General features: G+C 32.9%; 4 protein-coding genes across 4 annotated transcripts in view; 3 read left to right on the top strand and 1 right to left on the bottom strand.

The window, feature by feature from the left end:
- The window catches only part of LOC107011819 (enhancer of polycomb-like protein 1), a 14,224-nt gene extending 11,834 nt beyond the window's left edge, over window positions 1-2,390 (top strand). The window contains exons 11-12 of the mRNA XM_015211472.2: window positions 1,145-1,378; window positions 1,547-2,390. Coding sequence (XP_015066958.1) covers window positions 1,145-1,378; window positions 1,547-1,795 — 483 coding nt within the window. The 3' untranslated portion in view covers window positions 1,796-2,390. The remainder of the gene's footprint in view (window positions 1-1,144; window positions 1,379-1,546) is intronic.
- Window positions 2,391-3,503: 1,113 nt separating this feature from the next.
- Window positions 3,504-10,442, top strand: LOC107009099 (GTP-binding protein ERG). Its single transcript, XM_015208374.2, has 8 exons — window positions 3,504-4,213; window positions 5,034-5,123; window positions 6,220-6,365; window positions 8,387-8,545; window positions 8,640-8,706; window positions 9,227-9,334; window positions 9,437-9,576; window positions 10,018-10,442. The coding sequence occupies exons 1-8, from the start codon at window positions 3,689-3,691 to the stop codon at window positions 10,103-10,105; spliced, it is 1,323 nt and encodes a 440-aa protein (XP_015063860.1). The 5' UTR covers window positions 3,504-3,688; the 3' UTR covers window positions 10,106-10,442.
- Window positions 10,443-17,193: 6,751 nt separating this feature from the next.
- LOC107010731 (protein UNUSUAL FLORAL ORGANS) lies at window positions 17,194-19,068 on the top strand. Its single transcript, XM_015210019.2, has one exon. It carries the CDS (start codon window positions 17,500-17,502, stop codon window positions 18,871-18,873), a length of 1,374 nt encoding a protein of 457 aa, XP_015065505.1. The 5' UTR covers window positions 17,194-17,499; the 3' UTR covers window positions 18,874-19,068.
- A 764-nt stretch (window positions 19,069-19,832) lies between these two features.
- LOC107008835 (nucleolar complex protein 2 homolog) lies at window positions 19,833-25,261 on the bottom strand. Its single transcript, XM_015208027.2, has 12 exons — window positions 25,121-25,261; window positions 24,899-25,023; window positions 24,260-24,331; window positions 23,617-24,177; window positions 22,827-23,132; window positions 22,436-22,492; window positions 21,794-22,123; window positions 21,491-21,697; window positions 21,152-21,238; window positions 20,791-20,885; window positions 20,576-20,704; window positions 19,833-20,417 (listed from the first exon to the last, which is right to left on the bottom strand). Exons 1-12 carry the CDS (start codon window positions 25,137-25,139, stop codon window positions 20,153-20,155), a joined length of 2,253 nt encoding a protein of 750 aa, XP_015063513.1. The 5' UTR covers window positions 25,140-25,261; the 3' UTR covers window positions 19,833-20,152.
- Between the last annotated feature and the right edge of the window lie 1,097 nt (window positions 25,262-26,358).

Raw genomic sequence — 26,358 nt, forward strand, 5'->3', positions numbered from 1 at the left:
ACCGCACGCTCTCTTAGAATTTTCTTTGTTTCTTCGATTCCTCCTCCTTTTTCTAAGCCTCCTTTTTGTGTTGATTTTTGTGAAAAATAGAGGTTCAAAGGTCCTTTCGTCACACTCCGTGCGGTGGATGAACCTCCACTAGAAGATATCTTTTGAGTTTTGGAGGGAGGCCTCATTTCCGCATAATCATCCATTTCATCAAGATCATCAATATCAACAAATTCTTCCGGTTGCCTCATTTGAAATTTGGGATTATTAGCTATTTTGTTTTGCATATAAGCCCTTATTTCTTCTCTAATTTCCGACGGACAAGCGACACATTGTTTAACATTTTTGAAACCACCCACTAAATGTTGTTTGTGTCGAGTTATTCCACCATTGAAAGTACTCCCACAAAAGTTACAAGTGACCGAATCTTTCGTCGCTCATTGAGTGCCATAATTCCATCCAATGTCCCTCTTTTTGCTAGCATCCGCCATTGATTATTAAATTCAATTAATTCGCTGTTTAGAAATATTGGAATAAATAATTAGGAAAAGAATTTTAAAATTTTTTTTTACACTTTACAGTTACACAAAGCAGTAAGCACTTAGTGCCTGACTGCTGCTTACAAAAAAAAAAAAATGAAGAAGAAGAACAGAAAACAAAAGAACAGAAGAAGAAGAGAGAAATCAGAAAACATTACCTGAAAACAGAGAGTGAGAGTCGCGAGGGTCGGAGGGTCGTCGGCGAGGGAGAAGAGACGCGACAGCGAGGGAGAGCGAGGGAGCAGAGACGCGACAGCGAGGGAGAGCGAGGGAGCAGAGACGCGATGGAGGAGAAGAGAAGAGTCAATCGATCGAGAGAGAGAGAGAGTCGCGATGTGGAGGATTTCAGAAGAATTTCAAAAGAAAAAAAAAACCCTAATTTTGACTAATATTATTAAGTCAAAAATTTTTAATTAAAAAGGCGGCGCCTTTCGCTCGCCATTTCAGCGCCACAGATCGCCAGGTCTCGCCTTTTTCTCCTCGCCTCGCCTCGCCTCTCGCCTTTGGCGAGGAGGCGAGCGCCTTTCGTAACACTGCCTCAGGGTCAGGGCTGTGTTTTCGGGTCATTCATTTTGAATGTTACATGAATTAATTAATCTACTTTTCTTGGATTCCAGAATGAAACTGAGCTTTTTGTGGATGCCTTTACTCTGCCTGAATTTCCTTCCTTCCCAAGTAAGGTTGGTTCAAGTGAGGACGAATTTGTTGACTCTGATGATCCTTCTACTAGCCGTCGGCATATAGCACAAAACATAACCTTCCCGGACCCGAAGCTGGTGACTGCTTCTCCTAGAATCATGAGGCGAGAGTTCAAGCGAAGAAATGTGCCCCATGGATGGCTCTATAAATTGGTGCTTTCCTACTCCCTAAAGTTGCTTCCCTATACTGTCTCACTTAATCACGCATGTTTTTCAAATGTTGTGTTCAAATTACTTTGCATGTGAGTTGAAAGCTACTTGAACTTAATCCATTTGTTAATATTAAACTGAAGAAGAGACTGCATAAATTGGGTTATACAGGATCCAAATGAGCCAACTCTGCTGTTTACGAAACCTCTGGATCCAGCCAAATTGTCAGCTGCAGGCATTATACCTCCAGGTTCTCCGACACCAAATGGCCTACCTGCTCACACATTTAGCTTTCGTGGAAGGATGGGGCGAGGTGGTCGTATCGTGTTTGATAGATGGAATCCACTCAGCCATACACCCATGGAGTGCGGTGATACTTTATATGTTCCACCAAAGGCTCGACATTCTGCACATCAATGACATGATTAGCACTTGGTGAGCTTGTTTCTCAATCCCCTTGAAAGTTGTATATGTTGTATGATATTTGCATGGATGATGCTAAAGATGGAAGGGAAAATTTTGAACCTGTGATAATCGAAGAAGAACCAAGTCCTGGAGATGCACGTACAGATTTGATAAATTTGTTGAAGGCAAATGTCATAAAATGAATGCTTAAAGCATCGTTTTGCCGTAATGGTTTGCCTTCTGTTTATGTTTTTGGGCAAGTGCAGGGTGTACCATTTTCATTGTTTCTTACATAGTTAAGAAATGAAAATATCCCTCTGCCCAAATGTACAATATTTCCAAGGGTGTACCATTTTCATTGTTTCTTGCATAGTTAAGAAATGAAAATATCCCTCTGCCCAAATGTACAATATTTCCAAGTTAGTAACAGGGAAGAAAAAAGAGGAAAAAGTAGCTTCCTCCTGTATTTGTAGAATGTTAATTTAATAGATCAGGTCTTATTTTAAGTACATTCCCACTTAGATAATGTATGTATGTGTTTGTTGTAAATAAAGGATGAAGTTAACCAGGTTTAGCCATTCATTGTTAATTTGACCAGTTTATTTTCTTATCTTGCTATTTTCCGACTTTACTTTATTATGGGATGACGAACTTTTCATCTTTGCTGAATAATTATAATTTAGACATGTTCTATTTTATTTCTGGATGGGAATTCTTTTCACTCTTCTTTTATGCTACAATTTTGTAGTTACGGTTCTCCATACTTAGAAAGCTCCAATTTTCCCGGGGAAAGAATTTTTTACTGAAACATCGCATGTTCCTCCTTGATGTCATCAGAGTGTATATATACTCTAATGGTATAACACTACATGTTTCTCTTTGATGCCACCAGAGTATATATATATATACTCTGGTGACATCAAGAAATAACTGGTTCATGTTTCTCTTTGATGCCACTAGAGTATATATATACCCTGGTGACATTAAGAAATAACTGGTTCTTTCTTTCTGATACCATTAGAGTGTATATATATATATATATATATATATATATATATTGTGATGATATCAACCAGTTAACACATGTTAGTACTTAAAAATAAGGAGGTACGGAAGTAAGGGATAGTTGCTTGTAAATAGTAATAAAGGGTAGCGGGTTGTAAATAGTTTTCCGGTTACAAGTGTTTTCCCCCCAAAAATTTAAGAAAGGATTGCTCCTTCATTGATGGACAAAACAGCAGGAAGGAAGGAAGGAAAAATTACATGAATTAGTATATTTTAATAAATAATTACTGATTTTAGTGATATTTTTTATTTATTACTATTTACAGTAATATTATGTTAAATCTGTAATATGAATTAAAAGTGAATTATGTATGCAATATATATGAGTTATAATTGTTTTTTTTAAATATATTATGTTTGCTTGGTAAAAATTTGACACATTGCATTATAAGTGTATTAAAATGTATTATCCATCATTAAAACTTGTATTATATGTGAATAATAAATTATTCTTTATGATATATATTAAACTTGTATTATAAATGAATTAAAAGTGATCAAGTAGAAAAAAAATTATTGCTATAAATGTGAATCCACCAAATAGTCCACTATTGGGCTTTTACATTAGCCCAAAATATAATATTGGCCCATCTACAAGTCCAAGCTCATAAGCCCAAATTCAAACAACTTCAAAATGACAAACAAATCCTCATTTATCCCTTCTCTTTCATCACTAAAACCCTCAAAACCCCTTTGTCCATTTTACAGTTCTTACAGCATCTCCTTTTCAATAGCAGTATAAAGCAAGTGCAAAAGCTGATTCTGGGTTCTTTAAATCTGCATGTTTTTCTTGCATTTGGATTTGGCATAAGCTCAAAGTTGAAAGATTTGTGAAATCTTGATATGAAAGCTTTAAGAGTATTGAGGACATTGAACTCTTCACTATCTTCAAATCCAAGCAAAACCCATTTCAATTCAACCATTTTCCTTCGATTTTACTCAGCCCAACCTCAAGAAGACCACCCCACAAGCACTGGTATTTCTTCCTCTGAAGAAGAGGACACGTCTTCCTCAGTCTTCGACAGTTCGCAATACGATGTGGGTGTGGGATTAAACAATGATGTTAATTCAAAAAGCAGTGTAAGCTCCACTTGGGACGAGAAATATAGGGAAAGAGTGAAAACTAAAGTCTTTGGTGAAGACCCTTCCGAGATTAAGAGTTCAAGAATCTTGATTAAAGAAGAGGAGAAGAGAAGAAGAGCTGCTTTATTGGCTAGGACTCTTCTAGAAGCTGCACTGGACCGGCCTGATGAGGAAGGGGACGAAAATAAAGAGGATGAGTTGGTGAAGGAAGAAGATCAAATGTCATTGAGTGTGGGAATTATTGGAGCTCCTAATGCTGGGAAATCTTCATTAACTAATTACATGGTTGGTGGATCTCTTCTCGATAGATTTCTATGATTTATTGTTATTGCTGGTTACTTGAGTTTATAATGACCTCTTTTCACAAAAAATAAGAAAGAAAAGTATACTAATGACTAGTTGCCAGTATTAGCTAAAATGGATTACATGCCAGATTGATGACGACTATAAATTGCTAAATCTACTGCTCCTCTAGAAATGCTTGTGGACCAGTTCCCTTCAAATAGTTAGGACCCACTAACCGTCGAATAGAAAATGAAGATGCAAAGTTAGAGCTTTCATCCCACCTTCTCTAATTCAATATAGAGCCAAGGTAACTCAAAGAAGAAAGACACCCAACTAAAGCTAGAAAATGAATGAATCTTGCCTGTTAAAATACTTTTTGTTTTGTTGCTAAGTATAAAATTTTGAACAAGCAATTAAGTTTTCAAGTACACGGTTCAACTACTCTGGATAAATTTCCATGTTTTATTGTTGTTGTTGCTGTTCTATGAGTATAATGATGACTAATTTGTCAATAGTGGTGGTTAGTGATCATAAGAGCAATGATATGCTTAAGTGGTTTAGCTCATATCTTGCTAAATATAAATTTTGAAAAGAATAATTAGTGCCTCCTCTCCAGGGTTTTGGAGGATTCATATGGACAACCTCAGCTAGTATGATTGAGATGTAGTTGCTGCTGTTGTATTGTCTATAGAGTATACCCCATGAACTGTAACAACTCTTGTTTTACCCCAAACAAAATGATATTATATTATTATGGCATCTAATTCCTGCACTAGTCTTTAACTATGCGGTTGTTGTCTGATTTTTTCTCTTTCTGTAGGTTGGGACCAAAGTTTCTGCTGTATCACGGAAGACAAATACCACTACTCATGAAGTCTTAGGTGTGATGACTAAAGGGAAAACACAAATTGTGAGTGTACTTTGAATTACTAGGTTTCAGTTCCTTTTTCCCTGATTGTTGATCTCCATTTCATTTTATCAGCTTTTTGTTGCTTGAGTTGCATCTATTTGCTAAAATGAATTCTAATCTCCAACATGACAATAAATGCATATATTTTTCATGGACTTAGAGTTAGTTTCACGTATGATCACTGAACTTTACTCGCTGTATTGGTAAAGAGTTATGTAAAATAATTGGATTTTGTCCACTACAATAGTGAAGTCCCAAACTATCTTTTCTCACATCAAAGTGATTAAACTATGTTTGAATAGCTGAGAAAATCATTAAAAATCCTGCTCAAATTAGACAACATGATAAAACAACAACCAATAACATACTCCTTGTAATCGCACAAGTGGGGTGTTGGAGGGTAGAGCGTAAGCAGAACAACCCTCGTAGAGATAGAGAGGTTGTTTCTGATAGACCCTCCTGCCAAACAAAAAATACAAATGACAGAAAATGAAAAATTCATTGTGTTAAGACTTTGACTACTCATGTTTTACAATTAAACAAAAAAGTAAAAATGATTACTTAGCACTGGGAATTTTGACCATCCAGTCAATTCTATTTTTTGAGCAATTCAGACATAGTTCAGTCAAAAAAAGAAAATGAAGAAAACAGCTTTGTGATTTTACTATTATTGTGGATAAAGTGCCGTTACATAATTACATTGATGTGATAAAAATATTGTTTTGCAACTTAACTGGTATACAGGGTAAAGTTCGGTACCCATACGTAAAACTGACCCACTAAATGGTCAAAAAGTAGTTTTCTTGGACTTGGAGTAAGATTAGCAAGCTTGATGTCAGCCATCGTTCTTTTTGAAAAGGGGCATATGTACTCTTATCTGCAGCATCTTATCAACTGAATTTTTTATTTGTTTTTTCCTTTTTGAAGAACTTTTATTTATTTAAAGGGAAAATTTTCACAAAAGAGAAAATAAGCAAATATATGACTACTAGCAAAAATGAACTTATGAGCTAATCTTGCAGGTTGAAGTATACTTTTTGGGTCTAAAATATATGGAGAGCAAAACTTCTATATATCTAATGAGTTCTTTATGCAGTGTTTCTTTGACACTCCCGGGCTTATGCTAAAGAAAAGTGGATTTCCTTACAAAGACATAAAAGCACGTATTGAAAGTGCATGGAGGTCTATTGATCTATATGATGTACTCATTGTCATATTTGATGCTCATAGGCATCTTACCAAGTTAGTTTTTCTTCTTGCTTCAACTCCAAAAGTTCATATTTATGCAATAACTATATGCTCATCTCATGATATTATGTATGCAACATTGTTATCTGTAATTACTAGTAATATATTATTTAATAATAGAAGAAAAAATATCATATGGTAAGATGTGTTTTGCTTGTTTAATCTGGATATGTTTGTCTAATTTTCAGATTTTCATCGTTAGGCGAGTTCACAGAAGAACGTAGATAGTGTTTTCCATAGTAGTTCTCTTACCCCAAGCCTGCATGCACTTATTTGCCTATATTTTTGGACTAGTTAGCTCTCTAATTGGTATACTAGCCCATGTCATATGGTAAGATGTGCTTTGCTTGTTTAATCTGGATATGTTTTGTCCATTTCATAGTTAGGCGAGTTCACAGAAGAAGTTAGATAGTGTTTCCACAGTACTACTCTACCCCCAAGCCTGCATGTACTTATTTGCCTGTATTTTTGGACTAGATACCTCTCTGATTCGTACACTAGTCAATGTCAATTTTAAATCAGTGTTTTTATTAAGCATAAATCAAACAGTCCTATGCATACTATTGCATTTACCATCATTAACAAGGTGCTAATCATATTAACATTTTAAAGGGGAATCTTAGTAGCTTAGTTGGTTGGTTACTCCCACCTTGTTGGTGAGGATTCGATTCCCCACATTGAGATCCCCTCCCCCATTTCCCCTTCCCCTACCTCCAATTTTTCAAAAATGATAAAGAAAATATTAACATCTTAAATGTGCATAGCTCAAAATTTGCACATAATATAGGTGGAGGGAATAGAATTTCTTAATGATGATACACATCCTCTATGACTTACTCAAATAGATGGGGTTTGGCCTCTCCAATTTTCTTGGTCTGTAAATAAGATATTTATTGCAACCACAACAAACCCATTGTAGAAGGCTGTATAAATGCTTTATAGAGGTAAGATTATAGGTACAGAAGAGAAGTTCAGCTTGAAATATATCAATGATGTAACACCTGTATTTTGCACATCTATGGAAGAAAACTACTTCCTCCATCACAATCTTGTCATTATAGGCTTTTTGGCGGTTAGTGGACCAATTTCTAAGTGAATTTTGTCCCTTTGAGCTTTTTGACAGTCAACTGATCAACCTTGAAGTGAAATTTGACTTGGATAAAGCTCTTATATGCCGGTTGAGGTTTATTTTTTTGAAGATTCATCTTCAGTATCAAGATAATATGTGAAGTAATCTCATGGTCCAATTAATTTCCTGTCAAATTCGACTTCTGGGCCAATTTTTACCAACTGGTTTTTGGTTTTTGTTCAAGGGTAAGCTTCTTTCCCTACACAAAAACATGATTCAGAATGTGTGTTAAGCCTTGATAAATTTCTCGCTTTGATAGAGTAGGCTTCCACTTGGGATAGAAATGTGAGGACCTTCCAAGATCATTGTTGAGATTGGTTTGTCATTTGTGGACTTCCTGAGATGATTATTTACTTGTAGAATGTAGAATATGTAGCAGCTAGAGTAGGTTTCCTTTCTTCTTTGTAGTCAAATGTGATGTGCTATCTCCAAATGTCTGTCACTAGGTTCTCAAGGTGGGATGCTATTTATGTCTATCTAATCCTTCCTTTTCTTTTATATTAGAAACTTTTTTTTAATTTGCAAATTCCAATCTAGGGTTATGATATTATGCTCTTTAGCTCTCTACATGGTAAGAGTCAGGTTTTCCTAACTTCGTATATGTATAGATGCTTGCAAAGCTCCAAATATTGAGTTTTTGGTGTGAACAGTTAAGTTCTGTGTCCTTTGAGCCAACTGAGAGGCTTTGGAATTTATTCTCCCCCCCGGCATCACCTTAAGTAGCTCTGTTCAGTGAAGATAGGTATAGGTTTCCATGTTTAAAATGAAGTGAACTTGTTGTAGAGAGGACTGGAGGATGCACATATAACTGCATCTTATAGCAACTAATATTTTCATCAGAATTTTGCTGGCATTATTTCTTCTGTCTAATTTTCTGAATATATAGGCCTGATTCTCGAGTGGTGAGGTTGATTGAGAGAATGGGCTCTGAGGCTAATCCAAATCAGAAACGCTTACTGTGCATCAATAAAGTTGACCTAATCGAGAAAAAGAAAGACTTGTTGAAAGTTGTTGAGGAATTCAAAGACCTTCCTGGATATGAAAGGTAATCTTTTACTTTTTCCTGTTGTGGTATGTACTACACTTATTTGATATGAATGCTCATTATGGTGTTTGCTTTGTTGATTTATCCTTTATAGGTGCTTTACGGTATCCGGACTAAAGGGCGCTGGAGTGAAAGATCTAACTAAATACTTGATGGAGCAGGTATGTTCACGTCTGAGGCTCTTGTGTGTGAGTGTGGTATTTTACCCTCTACATGTTATGTTTAAGTTGCATCTATAATTGATACATACCACCTGCTCTTCTTTTTTTTTGGGCGACTGCTAACTCAGTGATTCTGTCTACCTTTGGAATTTTTTGCTCCTTAAAGTTGCTTCTGCCTTATTCCTTGGGAGTGTAGTTTGAGCAAAAAACTTTAAGTGTTAGAGTGTAGTTAAAAGGTTCTTTCACGTTATATTATTTCTTGCTGGCACTTCTTTTAGTTATTAACTGCAGGCACTAATTTTTAAAGAGAGTGCATAGGGATGGGTTGCTTTGTTGTCTCGCATATATCATATTATACATGTGTGAAGTTAAAAGGTTCTTGTAGTTATTTTATTTCTTGCTTTGATCTCTTTGTTAGTGCACTCAACCTCTTTTAGTGAGGAAACTGGACAGTTAATCTTGTAATCTATCTACTAACTTAAGTGCTTAACTCGTATACCATGTTGTTGGTTATGCTTAGTCAGTGAAAAGACCGTGGGATGAAGATCCATTTGTCATGAGTGAAGAAGTTATGAAGAATATTTCAATGGAGGTAGTCAGGGAAAAGTTGCTACATTACATACATCAGGTACCCGTTGTCTTGTTTGTGCACTTTGAGGATGTGCTTTCTTTAACCAGCAGGCGACCAACTTACTAAGCATGACAATGACCTGATAATTTGTTTATTTAGGAAATCCCATATGGCATTGACCATCGCCTGATGGACTGGAAGGAGTTACGTGATGGTTCCCTAAGAATTGAACACCATTTGATCACACACAAGATAAGCCAACGCAAGATTCTCGTAGGAAAGAATGGTTCCAAAATAGGGTAAGTATCTTCCCGTTGAGACTTGCTCATCTTTCTCATTAATACTAGAAAAACTTCAAGTATCTGTCAATGACTTCTCTACTTAATACCTGAACCATGAAACTCTGAAATCGGGATTAGGCGTAATGCATGATCCTATACAGAAGGACTGGACTTAGCTGATGTCACTTGAACCATTGCCCTAGATAAAATCTTTTATTTCTCTATGTAATTTACTGATTTATGAACATTGAACACAGATGTTCAGATTTATAGTTCTGTTTTCTATTTCCTCGTCTTCAGAACTATGACTCTACGAAATGCGTTGTTGCTTACAGATAGAAAAAACATTTATCATTTAGGATTCAATATTTGTTTAAGCAAATTGTCGTTTGACATAATTATCTCAGCTTGGGCAAAGTTGCTTTATTATAACGTTATGTATCTGTCGTTTTCATGCAGGAGAATAGGTATCGAGGCAAATGAAGAGTTGAGAACGATATTCAAGAGAAATGTCCATCTAATGCTTATGGTTAGAGTGAAATCATGAAGATGAAAGACAATATCCTTGTTTTGCATGTGTGTATATATAGATGTGCTCCAGTTTTTGTCCCTTACCAAAGCAGTTCTCAGTTGACACAATAATTTACCATAGCATTAATCCAAAATTATATTGTTATGATACAAAATATGGAAGAGAAGCTTGATTTCCCTTTACATGTGAATACACTCATATCCTTTTCCATAGATTTAAGGTCAAAATTCTAGACATTGTTTTGTATTCATGTTGGGATGACGAGTAAATTTGTTTGTAATGTTGGTTCATTTGCATTGATATATTTGAACCTTCAGTTGCTCCATTTCCTCATCTAAACATTGTAATTTTTTATTGTTCCGTTGTTACATTTTCCCATCTAACCAATGTGCTTCTGTTCTTAATTCAGTATTTTCCTTATTTGGATTTGTGCTAATTGAATTAATTACCACCCAGACACGGCCACTTTAAAAGGTAGTTTGATGCACTAAGCACTTTCGAAATTTAAGTTTTATCGATCTTTTCAATTGTGCTCTTGCATGTCGATTCACAAAAAAATATATACACAAGAATTCACCTTATAATTAGTATCATCTAATTGATAAATGGTTTGGAAAATTTATTATGAGAGACTTTAACTAAGTTTATGTTTAACTTCATTTAGTGATAAAAATGCAAAAAGCAAAGCATAAAATATAGGGGAGTATGTTTTTGAGACTTCGTATAATATTACTTATCTCATATGAAATAACTAATTTCGATCATTTAGTGATATAAAATAATTGTATAAATTAAATATATAATAAAATAATCTCATTTTTTATTTTAAGATTATTATTGTTATCCCACCGACTCAAAAAGTGCAGTGGAAGCTGAATTTCTTATTCCAATTTCAATTGATTTGCAACAAAAACTAGTTTAACTCATTTGGCAGCAATCAAGTACAAACTACGAAGTACATTAATGAATTATGAACTAAAATCAAAATTGAACTACGATGGATAAAATAAAGATGAAAATTCAAGAGTGGTACACCTCCTTAGGAATAAAAGACGAAAAATACATGGTACTATTTTCTCAAACCACTATTGATTATATTGACCTTTATCGAGAAATCAAAGAAGCTATACTGGAAAAAATAATAATCCAAGACCTATTTATATGGTACCTAATGTAGACTTTTTGGTTCAATTTGGTCCACTATATTTAAGTAAAAGTTAATTGATTCGTGTGAATCATAACTAATATTGTAACTTCAATAAATTATCTAAAAGGTCTGAAGAGAGACAACAGGCAATTTGAGCTTTGAGAAGCAAATGTAACTTAGTCATCAAATAATCCTATTATTAAGTAGTCAAATTAAAACTCTAAGAAATTAATAACATGGTCGATCTAGTGATAGTAATACATTGACACTCATCAATAAATTTCATTTAGAGAATCGAATTATGAATTATTCTAATGGAACATTTGAATAAATGATAAAGTGTTCGTACTAAATATTTCAAACTCAATTTTTGGAAAAGTTTTTTGTGTGAATTCTTAAGAGTCCAACACTAAGATAAATCAACCACTTGAAATTTGTCACTTCGTTTTAATTATATGTAGATAAAGCATGATATTTTATAGATAACTTATTTAGGTTAATGTGTATAATAAAAGACAGTAACACGTGATCCTTTTTAAGTGATTAAATTATTTATGTAATATGCACTTGAGCAAATTCATAATAGTTAAAAGTAGTATCTATTTATAACACTTTATTTGTGTGTTTAAATACTTAATCAAAATAGGTTATAGTTTAAATGTCTAAATTTATCGATAAGTTAAAAAAAGTATCAAAGGTGGTAAGATTGATTGGGCAGTTGCAATTGAAGTAATTTAAGCAAAACCTTATAAAACCCTAGTGACTCCCATGAATCTAAGAGTAAACATGAGGGATTCCATTATTTTAACCAAGAGACAATTGGAGGCAAATTTAAAAAGTCAAAACTTTGAAACAGTAGCTTTTTTCAATCAATCTAGCACTAAATCAGGAACAAGGTCAAACTTCTGATGTAACTAGCCAATGGTTTTTTTTTCTCCGTTTCTATTTATATGTTACTATTTTACTACGTTTTAAAATTATCATTGTATCGTTATTTAGTGATTTCTTGTGTCAAATTTTCAACTGATGAACATAAATAAATTTATTATGATTAATTAAAGGAAAAATTGTATATAATAGCAAACTAATAACCTAAAATAAATGGAATAACTAGGGTTTGATTTAATTGTGCTCCATAGCAAACGTTAGCTAAAATTTGCCAGCGTCTCTCTCCCAGAAATCTCGCTCGCCACTCTCTATTCTCGCTCGCCTCTCTCGCTTTATACACAGAAGTGTATAATTCTGTTTCTGTTTTGTATAAAGCGAGAGAAAATTGTATATAACATGCAAAAATATATATCTTCGTGTTATACACTTAATTATACAATTACAAACATTTTACTTCAAATATTGCAGAGAAAAAGACCAACGAATTATACAATTGTATATGTATAGCGAATTATACAGTTTTATGTTTGCTATGGAACACAATTATGCAAACTTTGCTATAACATACAAATATGAATTTTTTGTTTGCTATTGTGAAAGTTGCCCTTAATTAAATTGCAATCCAAATTGGAAAAGTATTACTAAGAAACATCTCTTTTAATAAGGACATATAAATAGAAACGGAAGGACTATTAAACCTAAAATACATGTTCAATTATGCTTATTTCTTAACAAGAAACTACTTGAAACGTCGCAAAAAGATAAAAAAAAATGCATGTCCAACGTAGATAAATGATAGTAGAAGTATAAGTAACAGAATTTGATTTTTAAAATAAAGCAAAACATTTCCTACTAATTTTCTTTAAACTCAAGAACTCACTGAAATCAGTTTTACGAAATATTCAAAACAGAATGATGGGCAAAAAAGAAAGATCTTGTTGGGTCAGGATATTATTATAGTTAAAAGACTGTCTTCATTTATCATGATTACCCCTAAAAACACAAACTAAAGAAACAAAGATACACATGTAGGTGTCATGATTAGTTCTAAGTACTGAAATGTAAGTTCTCATCGTTCACTTTTATTTGTCGACTTTAAATTTTATATGTTTAGTATTAGAATTTGAATTTAAAAAAATAAGTAATTGATGCTGAGGTAAAACATGCAAAGGCAAATATATGTATTTTATTAATATGTTAAAAGTAATACTCCCTCCGTTTCAAAAAGAATGATACTATTTCCTTTTTAGTATGTTTCAAAAAGAGTGATCCCGGCAACACTTTAATTTTAACTTTCTACGTGGCATGTTTAAGATCACAAGATTAAAGGACATTTTAGTACATTTGACATATCTTTAATTTAGAACCACAAGATTAAAAAAATCTTCATTCTTTTCTTAAACTTCGTTCCAAGTCAAACTATGTCATTCTTTTCGAAACGGAGGAAGTTATACTTTTAAAATGTTGAACAAATAGAAGTGAAGGAAAAGTAGAAATTGGAAACATAGGTTTCTTGATGGAATGCACAATTTCCAAATGTGGTGAGAAAAGCTTTATCCTTAAAAAGGAGGTTTCTTCAATGGAAACACAATTTCTAAATGTGATGAGTACTACTTTTTCCATTTTTAGGTTCTTGATAAAACTGTTTCTTTGTAGGGTAATCCTAATAAGTAGATTGACAGAAACAAGACAATGTATGACTGACTTAGATTTTGCAAACCCCACTTAACAAAACCAAAGAAAAGCCAAGACAGTTGAAAAAAGAGAATATTATTACTCATTCAAAAGGGAAAGTTAATGGTCCTTTTATCTTTTTCAAAATCCATCAAAGATCTCACTACTCATACATTTCATTGCTTTTGGTACAATTAGACTGGACTGGACTAAAATTAGGTCTCTAACAAGAAAAGATAAATATAGTTTTTATACATTGATAATACTTGTTGGATACTCCCTCCGTCCCTTTTTAATCGTCCATTTTTGAATTGACACACCTATTAAGAAAATAATTAATGACGTAGTGAGTTTACAATTTTACTCCTATTAATTATGAAGTGGATAAAAAGTTCTAGATTTTTCAAAGTAATTAGTCATTTAATTTAGATATAATAGGTAAAAAAATTGTCCTTTCTTGATTTGTCAAAATGGATAAGTAATTATGGACAACTATTAAAAGAAAAGTGGACAAGTAAAAAGGGATGGAGAAAGTATTTTATAATATATAGAGATTTAAATTGAACAGATATATCTGCTCATGAAAGAGCATGATTGTTATACAAACTCGTTTATTCATGAAATAACATGACTCTTACGAAGTTATCTCTTAAGTTTAGTAAATATAAAGACTCTCTAGTAAATAGCCTAAGAAAAATCTATATGTATAAACAAAAGAGTTTATTATAGCCCGGAGGGATTTTTCCTTCTATTTTTTTCATTATATCTCTTTTAAAAAAAAATAATTTCATACGCCTTAGAGCCATCTTCTTCTTCAATCATATTTCCTATTAATTTTCTAATAATACTAGTTCCAATCCCTAAGTCAGTCTTTACTCGTTAATATTCGACTCAATACATACCTTATCAATTATACATCATGAAAATATTGATACATGAATAGTAGTTAATAACAAGAATAAAGACATAAAATGATAATTAGTTGTCTCTTATTTTTTAAATTTTAAAATTGATAGAAATAAAATATATTTCACATACTTGGCAAGTAAAAATGAATGGAGAGTATAAATTATTTTCACAAAATCTGATTATTAAATTGAAAGATAAGTTATAAATAATTGTTCATAAAAAATGTGATACGTAACATGTTGATATGTAAAAATAGTGAGAGAAAATTACAAAATCAGTGTAATTAAGTTAATACTTCCTCCATCTGTCTCAGACTTAGTTTTCTTTTTTAATCAGTTTAAAAAAGAAAAATATTTTTATATTTAGTTTATAATTTAATTTTAAAATATATATTTTTATTCTTAATAAAATGATTTATTTTAAATTACAAATTTTAAAAGTATTTTTTTTAAAATTCATATAAAATCAAACTAATTCATATGAATTGAAACGGAAAGAGTATACTATTAAATCGAAAAGGAAAACTTGACATTGGGATGTGAAATAAAACCCTAGATCGAACAATTTATTACTGATACGACTAGCTATACATACCACTTGTTAGAACTATAATTAATAGGATTAAAAATATGCTTTATTATTTGTGTGATGTTAATTATTGTGATGTTTAAACAAGTACAAAAGACCAGGTGACACTTGAAATTTTAGACAAATCGGGTAAAAATGTTAAGTAACAACACAAAAGAATAGTTGCTGCCAACTTACAATCTTGACTATATAGTCTTTTGCACTAAGCCTTTTCTTTTCTTCTATTTTGACGATGTTCATTAATGAAATAAAGAAAATTAATACAATTTCTTATTATTAATAGGAAATTAGCATTTTTTTTTCTAAGATTGGTGGAAACAATTCATGTATTAAGGATAATAATAATAATTCTTTAAATTTTGTTTTCTCTACTCCAAAGTGATAATCTTGTAAAGCTTTTTGTGTGTTTTGTTTTATAGCATGGAGAACTTTCTTCGTTAAATTTTGCTTGCCCATTAATATTAAAAATATATTTTGTGTGTATTTATTTTATTCTATACGTAAATCGCAGAATTAAAATCAATTAATATTGATATCGTAAAAAACACTCGCAGCAATTGTCATTTGTTAAAAAAATATACCAAGTAAAGTTCAAACTTAGCACAAGTAAAAATAAATAAATTTACTTATTTAGCAAAAGGTCAGGGTAGCAGCTCTTCTTGTAGTTTAGCTTTTCTTCATTTATTGGTATCTACCTAAAAATATTTAATGTCTTCTTTGCGAGTCACACCTAATTTTTCGCTTTATTCGTTTTTATTTGTTCATTTTATAAAATATAGATATTTTACCTTTACTCGTCTAGAGAAGAAAATAAAATTCCCTAACAAGGAAGATAAATTCACAAATAAATAGAAACAGTTTTCCTCTAGGCAGCCTCCCAAAATTATTTGAAAATACTGATTTTTGAAAGTTGGTAAGTTTTAACTTTTTTTTTTTGTTTTAATTATGGTAAGTTTTAGCTGATCAGAATTTCATCGAACTTCAATTTAAGGTTGATTTTTGATCGATAATTTTCAAAAAATTGACCTTTTGGATTTGATTTTTGACATTCTTTTAGCGTCATTTGATAGAATATATTAGAAAATCTAATAAATATATTAGTCATGGTATTACTTAAATCTTTTATTTAGCAGGGTGTATATGTATAAATAAATGCATAACAAACCGTGATATTATCCAATATCCATACATGGGCTATTAATACATGGGATAACTACCCTTAATATACCAAACCAAATGGAGGATAAGAAATAATTTCTCATTCATTTTTATTTGTTATTTATTTTTAAAATATTTTTAGCTATCACTTTTTAACATATTAATAAAACATAATTATTTTTTTCTATGTTTTACCTTCAACATTAAGTACTTATTCTCCAAATCATTTTCCAAACCCTAATACTCCCTCTAAACAACTATAACAATATTTATCCACTTTATGAAATCAATAAATTTTTACACTTACTTTCTAATTTTACCCTTATCATTTACTATTATAGTCATTTCCCCATTACATTTTTTAAGACAAAAAATTTATTATATTCAAGAGGTGATATAGGAAAATTACATTTTTTAATATAGTTTCTATAGAAATATACAAAAATCAATAGTGGATGAATATATATTAAATTTTTTCTTAATAGGCATGTCAAATTAAACCATAACAAATGAAAATGAATAAAGAAAATAACTAACCTTACTAATAAATCGTATTCTTATACACTCTACCAACACAGTCACTTAAGCAAACCTACAACTCCATAGTTAATCAATCATAATAACTTGTCTCTTTATTTGTGTGTGTGTTGTCTGTTGAACTACAGTCTGTAGATTGTCCTTCTTTCCTCGGCCTTGACAAGAAAACACTGAAATGATACATGTATCCATCACTCCACCACCAAAAAATATATGAAAAAACAAAGGCTGCCAAATTCCTATATAAACTCCTAAAACAAACCAAGAATCCAAAAGACAAACAGAGAAGCCAAAAAAGAGACTTTCCCTTCTAGTTTTCTGCCAAACATTCATATATCTTTCCTCATTAGTGAAAAACTCCACCTCCTTAACTCACATGTCCACTGAATTTGAGAAACATAAAAGAGTAAACCCCTTACAAAAAAATAACCTTAACTTTCCTTTTTACAACTCCTCCTAGCTTCAAACTCAAATCCCTTTTAGTGTTATCTCCAATTATACTCTAAAAATGGAAGCTTTTCATCATCCCCCTATTAGCTTTCACTTTCCCTATGCTTTTCCTATCCCAACACCAACAACCAATTTTCTTGGAACTCCAAATTCATCATCAATTAATGGAATGATCATCAACACTTGGATGGATAGTAGAATTTGGAGTAGACTTCCACATAGGCTAATTGATAGAATCATTGCTTTTCTACCACCACCTGCTTTCTTTAGAGCTAGAGTTGTGTGTAAGAGATTCTATGGACTTATTTACTCTACACATTTTCTTGAATTGTACTTGCAAGTTTCACCTAAGAGGAACTGGTTCATTTTCTTTAAACAAAAAGTACCAAGAAACAACATTTACAAGAACATGATGAATAGTAGTAATTCAGGAGTTTGTTCTGTTGAAGGTTACTTGTTTGATCCTGATAATCTTTGTTGGTATAGGCTTTCTTTTGCTTTAATCCCACAAGGGTTTTCTCCTGTTTCATCTTCTGGTGGATTAATTTGCTTTGTCTCTGATGAATCTGGATCAAAAAACATTCTTTTATGTAATCCACTTGTGGGATCCATAATTCCCCTGCCTCCAACTTTAAGGCCTAGGCTTTTTCCTTCTATTGGTTTAACTATAACCAACACATCTATTGATATAGCTGTAGCTGGAGATGACTTAATATCACCTTATGCTGTTAAAAACTTAACTACAGAGTCATTTCATATTGATGGTAATGGATTTTACTCAATATGGGGTACAACTTCAACACTTCCAAGATTATGCAGTTTTGAATCAGGCAAAATGGTGCATGTGCAGGGGAGATTTTATTGCATGAATTTTAGTCCTTTTAGTGTGCTTTCTTATGATATAGGGACTAATAACTGGTGCAAGATTCAAGCCCCGATGCGACGATTTCTACGTTCACCGAGCCTTGTTGAAGGGAATGGTAAGGTTGTTTTAGTTGCAGCGGTTGAAAAGAGTAAACTGAATGTGCCAAGAAGTTTGAGGCTTTGGGCATTGCAAGATTGTGGTACAATGTGGTTGGAAATAGAAAGAATGCCACAGCAATTGTATGTGCAGTTTGCTGAAGTGGAAAATGGACAAGGGTTTAATTGTGTTGGACATGGTGAATATGTGGTGATAATGATTAAGAATAATTCAGATAAGGCATTGTTGTTTGATTTTTGTAAGAAGAGATGGATTTGGATACCTCCTTGTCCATTTTTGGGAAATAATTTAGACTATGGTGGTGGTGGTGGTGGTAGTAGTAATAATTATTGTGGAGAATTTGGAGTTGGAGGGGGAGAGTTGCATGGATTTGGTTATGACCCTAGACTTGCTGCACCTATTGGTGCACTTCTTGATCAGTTGACATTGCCCTTTCAGTCATTCAACTGATAGTTAAACTGTTTACATGTGGGGTATCAGTAGTACTAGTACTATGAATAGTGTTTCATTTGGAACTTAATTAATTGTATTTTAGTGTTTAAATATCTAGTGTTTTTATATTACTAAGTGTTTAGTAAGAAGAAGTTTGTACTCTACTATTGTTGGTTCACTTATTAATATGAGTTTTACATTGATTTGTGCTTATACATAGTTTACTTAGGTATCTTTTTTTCTTTTACTTCTTTTGAAAATACCAAAGTAGAAAACCCTAATAATTAAAACAACAAGAATATCGTTATGTTGTCAATTTTAACGATGATTTTATTAGCATATCATAGAGTATGCGACATATTTACAGTATACAGCGCATCTTACAAATCTAATTTTCAATTTTTTTTATAAATTTTAACCAAGTTCACAATGGATAATCGATATATAAACAAGCTAAAATTGTTAGGATCCCTCGTTTTGATCTGATTCTAAGTCATTTTTTTGCCACGTGGAATATAATAACCTCATTTGCTATAAGAAAGTTAATTTCAAAGTTATAAATGAAAATTAGCTCGTGGTTGATTAGTTAGTTTTTCTCTTGAAATAAGTGAAAAGTATGAAAAAAAAAGTAAAACTTGTTCATCTCATAATTTTTAAGAGTGAGAACAAAAACAACTACATGCAATTATTGGATGTTAATGTTAATGTTAAATTCTACATAAACTCTACCATTCTAAAACCCTTCTTATAAACTTTCACTAGGTATAGTGTTGTTATATATGTAATGAAAAAAAAAACTTTATTAATTACTTTTGCGTTACACAAAAACAAATGAATTTGTGAATAAAATTAAGTTTTTAGAAGGTTTCTTATTCTGAAATTTGAAATTTTCTGTTGATAGATGGTAACTTGTAACGTAACTCAAGTTACAAGCTAAACAAAAGGCATTATACATAAACAGACACTCAAACTAAATCTCATGTAGCAAGTACACACTCCAACATTGAGAGTGAACATAACTCGAGTTGTGATCAAAGGGGTACATCAAAAGTACGACCTCTATAAGTGCCAAAAAGATATAGATCGATCAATGAATTACATCTCAATTCCCAACTAGTTGGGATTAGTTATGTATGAATTGTTATACGTAGTCTGCCCTACATGGCACGAAAATTTTTTTAGGATAAAGGAAAACAAAATTGATAGCTAACTAGTACAGTATAATATATTTTGCTTAGAGCTTACACTGGACAAACTAGCTTATGCTACACTGTTCTTGTTCCTTGTACAAGAATCATCAGACAGCAGATGCTGCTTGATTGGATTGCTTCCTTTTCTTGTTCTTCCTCCGATGAGTTTTCCCTTTCTTCTTTGAAGGCGCTTTAGATGGCTTTTGTTTTATGCTGGCTTCTTCATCAGAGGGGGCGTCACTCAAGGAACCCTCCTCATCATCAGAACTGAGAATAAAATCCTCTACAATGTCTTCGTCAAAGGCAGTTTCATCTTGCTGATCCTTCCTTCTCTTCTTTTTCTGTTGTTTCTCCTCTGTAGACTCCTCATCCCTGCAAGATATGATACCAGACAAATACATTCATATACACCAACAAAATAAAGATAGCTTGTTGATCCCTTCCATCAGGTCTCAAGGGTTCTTTTCCTCCTGAGGAGGGGGTAATAGGTGGTGGGAACAGGTAAGTGGTGAAGAAGAATGTGAACATACTTGGGAGTGCCTGCAGGTAGCCAAGAAGAACTGAAGACAGCATCTCCTTTGCTATCTTCACCATCATCATCATCATCGCTTTCAGTTATCTTACTCCCGAAGGCAGATGAATCTTGGCCAACGAGTATACTGCAGATAGACAAGTTCATTACTTTATGATTAACAGAAAGATGTCTCCAGATAAAAATCTTAAGAAAAATAGTGTGTTGTGAAACCTGGATTCCTTTAATGAATCATTTCTCTGTTGTGCTCTCTGTCGGAGACTAGCAACATATTTTGATAGAGGACTCACCCCTGCATTCTTATCATCCTAAGGATAAATATGAAGGTCAGAATTGTTTCAAGGGAGCCCAATCATGAAAGAATGATGCCATGGATTAATCCTAGACACACAAATCTCTATAACACCCCAACCTATTCGTGTTCATCAGAAGGATGCTTTGACAAGTGGACAAAGCTTTCAATGTGGTCATTACTAACAAGAGAAGACACCAGGTATAGGTTGGTTGAAAAATGAAAGGTGATTGAATGGAATTTTACCGGTAATGGGAAAGATAAACATCAGGATGTTCAAACCTCAAGAAAAGATGCTGCCGCTGGGTCATTAGGCAGAAATGAAACTGTCATGCGCTTCTTATTTGTGTACTCCGAATTGGCTTCAATCTGTAGATTTACCAAGTTAACTTCAGGAACTTATAACAAAGGCTTCAAAACAGAAGAAACAATTGGTGCCAGCTAACAAAAAGCCCATAATAGAATCTAAATGCAACTATGCGAAGTTAGATATCCCAGAATCGATACTGCAGAAGATCTTTTGAACTCAGAAAACTATGCAAAGTTATTAGTGCAGACATGTGACTTGAGAAAATAATCCAGTCATATCAGCAAATAGAATCAAGTACCCAACAAACATACCTCGCGAATAATTTGCTTTATTTCGCGACGAAATCTATCGACATTGGTGGACTTGCAGAAGTTGCGTAACCTAACAACAGGGACAGAAGAGAGCTCAAAGAAACCAACTGAATAGCTCCATTGAGCAAGATGCTCCGCAAGTTCCTCAACCACAGAAAACACACATGCTTCCTGGAATGCTCTCGTTTTCAACGTAAGCTTGCTAACCTGATACATCAAATATAGATTCAGACAGCTAAGACAAGTTCTTGTAAAGCAGTACACTATTAAACTAAAGCAAGTAGAGAGGCATTCTGGAAGTACCCTTAAAACAGTACGGAAATCTATGGCTTTTCCAACTCCCCCTGTTGGAGGCCTACGCAATTCTTTTATTTCCAACATGTCTAAGAGGAGTGGGGAAACAGGAACAAAAGAATTGGTGGATGCAGCAATTCTGTTGAGCATCTTGATGCATCGCAATCTAAGGGGAAAATAGCGAGCAGTTGGAACCAAACGAGCTGCTCCAGAAATTATTTGCGTCAGCGGATAAGCAAGGGGCCTAAACTCAGGTTCTGAACTGTATGCACAGATAGCTGCAGTCCAAAGCTCAAGACAATGTATATACTTCCACTGGTAAACCTTCAGAAATGATTCCTGAGAAGGATTGAAAACAAAGAAACTGTGATTGGATCCCCTAAAAGGCAAATATAACAATGAAAAGATATACAACATGTGCATAATACTGAAGCAACATAACAGACTGTAACTTCATGATCAACTTGACACTCTAAGCTACTTTGTCTCTTGAAAATTACAAATGAAAGCTAAAATGCATTTTCTCAACTCTTAAAAGCAGAATATTCTACCAGAACTTAGTTGACTGAAAGAGAGAAAGTTAAAAAGACCACATTTTGGTAACCATAATCCAAAACAAATAAAAAGGTAACAAGTTAAGAGTCAAAGTACCTTGCCCTTGGTATTGTGTGCTTCCTTGGATGATTGGTTAGCCTTTTGAGACGATTTCTAGGAAAGATTAAACAAAGGGATAACAATAATTAGCGGCCACTAAAAGGCAAGGATAACTTTCAGTAGGATAAGATACTACCAGTAATGTAAAATGCTGAAGCCACTTGATACTCTTTGAGCGTCTTTTCAAACGTGAAAATATGAATTAAGCTAACATGTATGTTGGAACTATTAAGCCAAGTATTCTTAATCTAAAGTTATTTTTAAAAAAATGCTACACAAGATACCCTTTTAAGTTTTACTCCTAAAAGATTTATAGAATAAGCTTATATCAGTGGTTGGTAACAAATAGTCGGAAAGAAGACAAGTTATCAGAAACAAAATAACAAACCTTGGTCTTAGTACTACTATGCGCATCCCGTAAAATCATTGCCAACTGCCGAATGAAAACAAAGGCATGCTGGTACGCATTGGGAAGATCCACCCTAAGGAGTTCAACGAAACAATTACCAAGAAATTGAATATGCTGCAGCTTTGACGCATTCATGAATTGGCAGTTCAATAGATAAGCTTTATACATCCCTCTAATGCACTCGTCAATGCAATCAGAGCCAAGCTGTATACACAGATCCCTTAGAAACAAAAAAGAGACAACTGGTAGTGCACCTCCGCCTGTACCCCAGAAATGAAGAAGAACCTGAAAAGTCAAATTATGCTTAAAGCTTGATTCTTTTAGACAGTGTGAATAATACCTCATGCAGAGAACAAAAGACCCATATGACTCGTGTATTCTGAAAAACAGAGAAGTCTAAACCGAGAGTGCTTCGCGAATATTTTTAAACTTAATTCTTATGGATCTTAATTCAATGAATTTACTTAGTTTGTGATAGTAGGAAATAAGCAGTGTGCATAGTTTGAAGTGATCAAGGGCCAAACACTTAAAAGACCCCAATAACAAATTGAAGATAATTAGCTTTTGATAATAGCTAAAGCCTCGAAACAGCAAATAGCCTAACCAACTCACCACTGCCCAAAGGAAAGGGGGAATGGATGAAACATGCAAATTTCTTGCAAATAAAGTTATATTCTAGCAGAAGAAAACTGTCATTCTAGATTAATCATTCCTTTGTACAAGAAAAGAGTTATGTGAATAGTAAGTATTAGATCAGTCAATCCAATACCTTTATATATTTCCTTAAAAGAACTGGAAAACCAGCCAAAAATACAGATGAAAATCTGAGTCTTCGTAATGTAAATGATATCATTTCTGTATCTGTCATCTGATTAAGAACATGTAGCGCATTCCCAAGATATGATTTGACCAAGTGGTTGTTGCTCTTCCATCGTTTAGTTTTAGACATATCCTTTATCATCTCCTTCTTCCCACCAGAAGTTGGTAACTTTAAAAGGCCACGAAGAATTCCATCCATTTCTTTTAGAACAAATAACATTATCTTGTTGAACACAGTGCTAGACATACTACTCCACTTTGACTTAGCATCTTCACCAGTATCATCGCCATAATGACAAGCTGTGCGGAAAGCTCTCATGAGAGACCTAATAGCCCCCGAACTCCTGTTTTCATGAATTGAACTACACCAAGCATCCACCATTGCAGTAGTGATGAGATTTGTGGATGACTTGACCTCCTTTCCATCTGCAGGAACAAGTTGTTCAGTGTCAAATTCATCAGCTTCATCATCTTCGATTTCCTCACCATCCATTTCAGTCTCGTCATCATCCTTCACAAAATTGGAATAAGATTCTACAAACATTTCACATACCATGAGAACAATGAGAAGGGAAGATATTGTAAAGACTTACATCAGTATCCTCATCATCAAAATCTAGGAGATCCTTGTCATGCTCTTGCAAGAATTGATAGAACTCGGGATCCTACAGAAAAAAAAATGTGGCATATGCTGGTTAAATAGATTTAACAGTAATCAGTACAAAACATTATGGAATGAATATTTTGCACCACACTACTCTTGCACTGACAATATCAAAATGAATAGCAGATGTGATTACATTGTTCAGTGATGCAAACAGGCTAAATATAGGAATGAGTTATAGATGAATGACCTTGAACTCTGTAAGGAAACCTATCCAGCTACATCATTGAATCATTATATTGGCATCGGAAGGAAATAGTGTTGGGATTCTAATACTCTACTATCTTATACTCCACAAAGTACCATCTCGGTACTGATTCTAAATGAAATTTTATTTTATCTGATAAAATAATGAATCAATAACCGACAGACGAAATTGGTTCTTTAAGCAACTTGGTTTGCTGCTTCTGGCACATCAAAAAGTTTGGCTGCTCATGTTTTAGTATTCCTCGAGTTTTTTCAGAACTTATATGAAAAGTAAAACTATTCAGAAATAAAGTAATAAATACAGAACTGAAAGCACAGAAAGAAAGCAAAGAACTCATAGACATATCAACAAAAATCTCACCTTTTCTTGGAGTCTTTTCAGTTGCTCCGCATGTCCTCCCACATTTTGCTCTGAAGATGATTTGGGCATCATTTCATCTGTCTTTTCTTCAACCCCAGAAGATTTTTTGCTCAATTTCTTCGATTCTGACATTTCCAAGCAACAAAAAAGAAGAAAAAAAATAGCATGAAATAGGATGTAAAACATGAAAGTGCGTTGAAAGAGAAGAGTAAAAAAAGACACCTTTGTTCTTCGTCCCCATTGATTGAAATTTGTGAGTTTCTTTCTTTTCTCGCTAAAACCCTATAATTTGCTCCAGGGTTTAGTGTTCCGAAGATTTTAGCTCCATTGACAAAGCTGAATAGTAGAAGACGTTGAAATTGGGCTTATCGGACTACTGATATTTTGGGTCAAAAAATATAGAGCCCAATGGTTGATTATACATTTTACACACAGGTCCCTTTTTGGGACATCATTTAAATTTTGTCCAAAATTTTAAAAGTTGTGCAAATATGACTTTGAAGTTAACAATATACTAGACTTTCATCTAACAATAAGTTAGATTATTATGGCGTTTTCTCATAGAAATTTTAAATTTATTAAAAAAGAAAAATTTGGATCGTGAAAATAAAGATTCATAAATTACAAGATGAAAAAAAAAATTATTCAATAAACAGTTATTTCTAAAATCAGCGACTAATGGAGATCTTATGAACTAATCCCATTGTTTTGTATTTTTTTTTTTTTTTGCCTTTTTGTTGGTAGAGAAGTAGAAAAATGTTTGTATAAATGAAAATTTAGAAGTTGTAACAGTAGTTGAATATATCCTCGTAGTAAGTACAATAATAGTTAATTGTATATTCATAATTAGACAAATATTGTTTGAATTCAATCGTAAAATTTTAGACTTGTTCCGATTATGATTGATATGTATACTCATAAAAATAATAACATATTTATGCTGATTAATTTAACTATTCAATAGACATAAAAACTTAATATTTCAATAATACTTTATCATGTTCATGAGTTCGGAACCTATCATAATTTGAATGTAAAATTTGTTGGGTTAACAGACAGAGACCTTTTGTTTTTTCTGACCAGAAGAAAGGCTTTGGCACTTTGTTATCTACTACCACCTACTACCCAATTGAAAAAGATAAATTAATGGAATGACCTACCTAATGAACTCACATGCCTATTATTATAATTATAATTATTAAATGACCTACCTAATGAACTCACATGCCTATTATTATAATTATAACTATTAGTATTTTTTTTTTTGGAAAATTATACGGATAAGTAAACTTATACTATTTAATTACTCATCATAACTATAATTTGCTATAATTACCACTCGCGACTAACATTATACATTAATTACATGAGCTGATTTCGAGTTTGTATAATTAGTCATGTTTGTATATGTATAATTCGTCAGGATATATAAATAAATATGTATAACGTACAATTTTTTT

The sequence above is a fragment of the Solanum pennellii genome, chromosome 2 (genome assembly GCF_001406875.1).
Source record: "Solanum pennellii chromosome 2, SPENNV200".
Lineage (NCBI taxonomy): Eukaryota > Viridiplantae > Streptophyta > Magnoliopsida > Solanales > Solanaceae > Solanum > Solanum pennellii.